Source organism: Oncorhynchus kisutch, linkage group LG16 (genome assembly GCF_002021735.2).
Source record: "Oncorhynchus kisutch isolate 150728-3 linkage group LG16, Okis_V2, whole genome shotgun sequence".
NCBI classification, from domain to species: Eukaryota; Metazoa; Chordata; class Actinopteri; order Salmoniformes; family Salmonidae; genus Oncorhynchus; species Oncorhynchus kisutch.
Window position 1 is genome coordinate 14,498,299 of NC_034189.2, and position 7,020 is coordinate 14,505,318.

General features: G+C 43.6%; 1 protein-coding gene across 2 annotated transcripts; it reads left to right on the plus strand.

The window, feature by feature from the left end:
- The first annotated feature begins 235 nt into the window (after positions 1-235).
- LOC109906351 (macrophage mannose receptor 1) lies at positions 236-5,379 on the plus strand. 2 transcript variants are annotated; one of them, XM_020504015.2, is made up of 6 exons: positions 236-419; positions 566-623; positions 1,112-1,480; positions 3,591-3,932; positions 4,653-4,753; positions 5,057-5,379. In XM_020504015.2, exons 2-6 carry the CDS (start codon positions 590-592, stop codon positions 5,159-5,161), a joined length of 951 nt encoding a protein of 316 aa, XP_020359604.1. In that variant the 5' UTR covers positions 236-419; positions 566-589; the 3' UTR covers positions 5,162-5,379. The 2 variants fall into 2 exon arrangements, with proteins under 2 accessions (XP_020359604.1, XP_020359606.1); XM_020504017.2 differs by having other exon boundaries at positions 251-419; positions 5,069-5,379.
- Positions 5,380-7,020: the final 1,641 nt, after the last annotated feature.

The following is a 7,020-nucleotide window of genomic DNA, read 5'->3' on the forward strand; positions in this document are numbered from 1 at the left end:
GATACATTTATTACATCCATTTTTCATTATTAAAGTGGCTAGAGATGATTCAGTATGTTGGCAGCAGCCACTAAATGTTAGTGATGGCTGTTAAACAGTCTGGCCTTGAGATAGAAGCTGTTTTTCAGAAGGGACATGAACAGTCAAAAAAATGCAAAAGGCTAACATGCAAAAGGCTAACATGCAAAAGGCTAACATGCAAAAGGCTAACATGCAAAAGGCTAACACTACTCCTTTCACTATCTCTGTTGTGAACTGGTGGTACAGAGAATGGTGACGTGTTCTTTAACACACTAAAACGTGATGAACACAGAGATGAATAGGTGTACTGTCAACAACTTTATTCTGACAGGGATTCTAGACAGTGCTCCATTCAGAGAGAGATTTGGATGAACAGAGACTCCACAGAACTACATCAGGTAAGGACATTTCACCAGTACAGAGGAAAGCTAGCAGGTTTTCTTTACAAAAGTGATAACCACATAATTCATAAAATGTATCATATTTTAAGGGTGATGAGGATGACAACAATCATGTTTTAAATGTATTCACCTTTGGTCTGTAGGTACAATAGGTCTGTTATTATGTCATGGACAAGAAGGTGCTGGTCCTGTTTCTCTCTGGTCAGTGTCTTTAATAAGGTTTTGTTTTTAAATCCAGATTTACAACATTTATCTGGAAGAATTTTCCATTTACAAGTATTTTCACATATTGAGCTGGAATGGATATCTATAGGCTACAGTAGTTTTAGAAAATATCATTTGTTTGGTAGAAACATTTATATGGAGAGGTATGCTGGTTGAAAAGTGAGCTGTTTTTTGTCAGCGTCACACTGCATGGAGAGCACACCGTGGCACAAAGCTCAATTGCAAGCCTGTTTATTCTTCTAACATTGCAAGACAGTCAAGTTTGATACCAAAGTCTCAAGATGTCACGTAGAATGTATTTATTAAATGTATTGAATTTGCATCGGGGCTTTGGGTCCGATAGAAAAAACAGCCCACTCCTCTCGTAAAGGTCGTTATTGAACCAGTACTTCCAACATGTAGATAATGTTTCTCACATAGACACTACAGTGAAAATATGAATGAGATAATGGACTTCTCCACAGGGCTCTACACTCTCTCCTCATGCCTTGCTCATGAGTATCACTTTGTGAACATGAATAAGACCTGGACTGAAGCACAGAGATACTGCAGAGAGAAGTACACTGACCTGGCCACCATAGAAAACATGGAGGATATGAAGAGGCTGATCAACACTGTAGACAGTGGTTATAATGGATCAGCCTGGATAGGGCTGCAGAAGGGAGAGTGGCAGTGGTCTCTGGCAGACAGAGATTACAGTCAGGGATATGTCAACTGGGAAGAGACCGAACCCAATAATGCCGGAGGGAAGGAGGACTGTGTATTTATGAGACGCAGTGGTCAATGGAATGATGCCCCGTGTAACTTTCAACATTTCTTCATATGCAAAGGCAGTAAGTAACCCTATTAGGAACACTGGCTCTTTCCATGACAGACTGACCAGGTGAATCCAGGTGAAAGCTATGATCCCTTATTGATGTCAATGGTAAAAATCCACATCAATCGTTGTAGCTGAAGGGGAGGAGACAGGATAAAGAAGGATGTTTAAAGCCTTGAGACAGTTGAGGCAGGGATTGTGTATGTGTGCCATTCACAGGGTGAACGGGAAAGACAAAACATTTAAGTGCCTTTGAACGGGGTATGGTAGTAGGTACCAGGTGTCAAGAACTGTGACGCTGCTGGGTTATTATTGCTCAACCGTTTCCCATGTGTATCAAGAATGGTCCACCGCCCAAAGGACATCCAGCCAACTTGACACAACTGTGGGATGCATTGGAATCCCTGTTGAATGCTTTCGACACCTGAATCAATGTACACTGCTCAAAAAATAAAGGGAACACTTAAACAACACAATGTAACTCCAAGTCAATCACACTTCAGTGAAATCAAACTGTCCACTTAGGAAGCAACACTGATTGACAATAAATATCACATCCTATTGTGCGAATGGAATAGACAACAGGTGGAAACTATAGGCAATTAACAAGACACCCCCAATAAAGGAGTGGTTCTGCAGGTGGTGACCAGACCACTTCTCAGTTCCTATGCTTCCTGGCTGTGGTTTTGGTCACTTTTGAATGCTGGCGGTGCTTTCACTCTAGTGGTAGCATGAGACGGAGTCTACAACCCACACAAGTGGCTCAGGTAGTGCAGCTCATCCAGGATGGCACGTCAATGCGAGCTGTGGCAAGAAGGTTTGCTGTGTCTGTCAGCGTAGTGTCCAGAGCATGGAGGCGCTACCAGGAGACAGGCCAGTACATCAGGAGACATGGAGGAGGCCGTAGGAGGGCAACAACCCAGCAGCAGGACCGCTACCTCTGCCTTTGTGCAAGGAGGAGCAGGAGGAGCACTGCCAAAGCCCTGCAAAATGACCTCCAGCAGGCCACAAATGTGCATGTGTCTGCTCAAACGGTCAGAAACAGACTCCATGAGGGTGGTATGAGGGCCCGACATCCACAGGTGGGGGTTGTGCTTACAGCCCAACACCGTGCAGGACGTTTGGCATTTGCCAGAGAACACCAAGATTGGCAAATTCGCCACTGGCGCCCTGTGCTCTTCACAGATGAAAGCAGGTTCACACTGAGCACATGTGACAGACGTGACAGTCTTTAGACGCCGTGGAGAACGTTCTGCTGCCTGCAACATCCTCCAGCATGACCAGTTTGGCAGTGGGTCAGTGATGGTGTGGGGTGGCATTTCTTTGGGGGGCCGCACAGCCCTCCATGTGCTCGCCAGAGGTAGCCTGACTGCCATTAGGTACCGAGATGAGATCCTCAGACCCCTTGTGAGACCATATGCTGGTGCAGTTGGCCCTGGGTTCCTCCTAATGCAAGACAATGCTAGACCTCATGTGGCTGGAGTGTGTCAGCAGTTCCTGCAAGAGGAAGGCATTGATGCTATGGACTGGCCCGCCCGTTCCCCAGACCTGAATCCAATTGAGCACATCTGGGACATCATATCTCGCTCCATCCACCAACGCCACGTTGCACCACAGACTGTCCAGGACTTGGCGGATGCCTAGTCCAGGTCTGGGAGGAGATCCCTCAGGAGACCATCCGCCACCTCTTCAGGAGCATGCCCAGGCTTTGTAGGGAGGTCATACAGGCACGTGGAGGCCACACACACTACTGAGCCTCATTTTGACTTGTTTTTAAGGACATTACATCAAAGTTGGATCAGTAGTGTGGTTTTCCACTTTAATTTTGAGTGCGACTCCAAATCCAGACCTCCATGGGTTGATAAATTTGATTTCCATTGATCATTTTTGTGTGATTTTGTTGTCAGCACATTCAACTATGTAAAGAAAAAAGTATTTAATAAGAATATTTCATTCATTCAGATCTAGGATGTGTTATTTTAGTGTTCCCTTTATTTTTTGGAGCAGTGTGTAATACATGTATATCAAAATATTCAGCAAATATCTGTTGATCAGGGAAATACGATACTGTAGTAGTTCCATCAGAATAACACACAATCTGACTTACTGTCATACTTACATTACAGTGAAAAATTCTAAGGAGTCTTTCCATTTCATTAATGAGGCTAAAACGTGGCACGAGGCGCAGAGTTACTGCAGGAAGTACTACACAGACCTGGCCAGTGTGAGGAACCAGACTCAGAACCATGAGGTAGTGACAGTGGCTGCTGCCAATGAAGGGTGGATCGGCCTGTTCAGAGACTCCTGGAAGTGGTCGGCCGGAAGTAACTCCTCATTCACATACTGGATAAAGGAAAAGCCCAACAATTCCAAAGGAAATCAGGACTGTGCCTCGACAAGGTTGAATAACTTGGGAAGATGGGAGGATATGCAGTGTTACATAAACAGTCCCTTCATTTGCTACGGTGGTGAGTTATGCTCCTTTTTTATCACATTCATCCTCAGTACACAAACACTGCTGAGAAGGATCTGTGTCTGTGTCTCTGTCCATGTGTGGTCCTAGGGCTCAGATCCTCTGGGAGATGAGAGGGAAATGGAGAGAAAGGGGGAGGAAATCAGTGGGAGCATACTTAAATTCATCCAGGACACCAGATAAGACAGGAGAATTTCGCCAGATAGGACAGACTGACCCTAGCCCCCCCAGCACATAGATTATTGCAGGATAGATACTGGTTACTGAGATAGGACCAACTAGGCAGGATATAACCCCACCTACTTTACCAAAGCACAGCCCCCCCCCACCACCACCACCAGAGGGATATCAACAGACCACCAACCTACTACCCTGAGACAAGGCCGAGTATAGCCCACAAAGATCTCCCCCTCGGTCTTGTGCGGTGGGGAGATCTTTGTTGGCTATACTCGGCCTTGTCTCAGGGTAGTAGGTTGGTGGTCTGACAGGACGGTCATGTCAGTGACTCAACCCACTCAAGTCAAGTATAGACTTAAAGGTTTAGACCGAGTCTGCGTCTCTCACATGGATCGGCAGGCCATTCCATAAAAATGTTGCTTTATAAGAGAAAGCCCTGCCTTCTGCTCTTTGCTTTGAAATTCTAGGGACAATGAGGAGGCCTGCGTCTTGTATAGGTACATGTGGCTGTCTCTTTGTCTCCGTCTGTCTCTGTTAGCTCCAGTGAAGACACAGCAGGTGGTGAGAGTGAAGCTGACCCAAAAGGACCAGAACATGGACCTGACTAATCCTGCCATTCAGGAGGCCATCTTGCAGCAGGTGAATTTCACCTTCTCTTCCTCGTTGAAAAATTAGAGCCAGTTTAGTACAAGTGATAAAGGGTTACTGCAGTATCTGGCCATAATATATACCATTGACTACAGATGTGGTACCTGTCATTTATAACGACCATTACAAGTACAGTACATTTAAAACGTATTATGCTATTGTTCATAATGTTTATTACCGCCTATGACTGATGCTATAATTTCTTATGTAGCTGTTATAAAGGCTTTATGAATGAGGAATACAGTAAAGTGTTAGCCAGTACTGGCTGCATAGTTGGTAGACTAGTCAGACTAGTTTGTGTTCCAGATAAGGAAAGAGCTGAGGGAGAAGGGGATTTCTGATGACGTCAAACTGAGATGGAAGGAGCAGACCTTCCACAAGGAAGAAAAGAAGAATTAAAGAGGAGAAACTCAACCGAGTATTAAGCTGGAACTGTAAATACCATTACAGTAGAGACTATGGGGACTTTTCTGACCAACGTCCCACTGACAGCCCGACTAATCAAAACCCTGAAAACTAACCCTTACCGTGTCCCTAACGTTAACCAACCCCCTAACCCTAACCTTAAGTAACCCCTAACCCTAACCAACCCTCTAACCCTAACCTTAACCAACCCCCTAACCCTGACCTTAACCAAACCCCTAACCCTAACCTTAACCAACCCCCTAACCCTAACCTTAAGTAACCCCCTAACCCTGACCTTAACCCTAACCAACCCTCTAACCCTGACCTTAACCAACCCCCTAACCCTAACCTTAACTAACCCTCTAACCCTGACCTTAACCCTAACCAACCCCCTAACCCTGACCTTAATCCTAACCAACCCCCTAACCCTAACCTTAAGTAACCCCCTAACCCTGACCTTAACCCTAACCAACCCTCTAACCCTGACCTTAACCAAACCCCTAACCCTAACCTTAACCAACCCCCTAACCCTAACCTTAAGTAACCCCCTAACCCTGACCTTAACCCTAACCAACCCTCTAACCCTGACCTTAACCAACCCCCTAACCCTAACCTTAAGTAACCCCCTAACCCTGACCTTAACCCTAACCAACCCTCTAACCCTGACCTTAACCAAACCCCTAACCTTAACCAACCCCCTAACCCTAACCTTAACTAACCCCCTAACCCTGACCTTAACCCTAACCAACCCTCTAACCCTGACCTTAACCAAACCCCTAACCCTAACCTTATCCAACTCCTTAACCCTAACCTTAACCAATCCCTTAACCCTAACCTTAACCTCATTTCTCCCAACTTTTATATATTCAAATAAAAACGTATATTCTTCGAATCCTGTTCTTTATACTCAGTAGCCAACAACAGTTAAATATTACTGATACATTATAATGTCAAATTGCATCTGGATTGTTTTCACACTTATTGTTCAAACTATAATTCCAAGAAATATCTAAAAGTTTCAGCTTTCTTGTTATTGATTCAATCTATTTCTTTTTCTTGTTGTTTCTAACTGTAAACAACTACTGTACCTTAACATGAAAGAGTGAGTTTGAATTTACATTGTCAGTTAAAGGGGAAATAGTTGCATCTCTGTGTTTATTCTGTCGTTTTTTTTCAGGTAGGTTTAACATAACAGTCCCCACAGGGAGAATATATAAATGGTTGATTTTAAATCTAATTTGTTGATCAGTTGATTGATTGATTGCTTTATTATGTGATTGATTGTGTATTGAATAATTATGGGATTTTAATATGTTTTACAGCATTAAAGATTATTTAATTGATAAGGTTTTACTGTGTATGCTTTTCTTCCTAGGATACACATGTGAAGTCATATAATCTACAGTTTACCTTGTGCATCTGTTGCCCTTGTTACACATTCAATGACTGGCTATATTTAGAAAATGTAACATTTAAGGATAATTGACCTGATAATACAATTGATTCTGACATGCAAGAAAACAGAATAAATTATATTCTATTCAAGACATTTCATTACCTAGCTCCTGATGATGTAGGACACTGTTGTGAAATTCATTCCATGGAGAGTTTTCACTCTTCCCTTGTAATTGATTCATCAATTAATGTCACTGATTAATTAGGATCTCCCCTCACCTGGTTGTCTAGGTTGTAATTGGACACACATTGAAAGGAAAAAAACAAAAAACCAGCAGACATTCGGCCCTCCATGGATTGAGTTTGGCACCCATGATCTGGTAGGCATTCTATTCATTGTGATGATCTAGGACCGGTTAGTCAAGTTTGGGTAAGGAAAAAGAGAACTATTTCAGGAA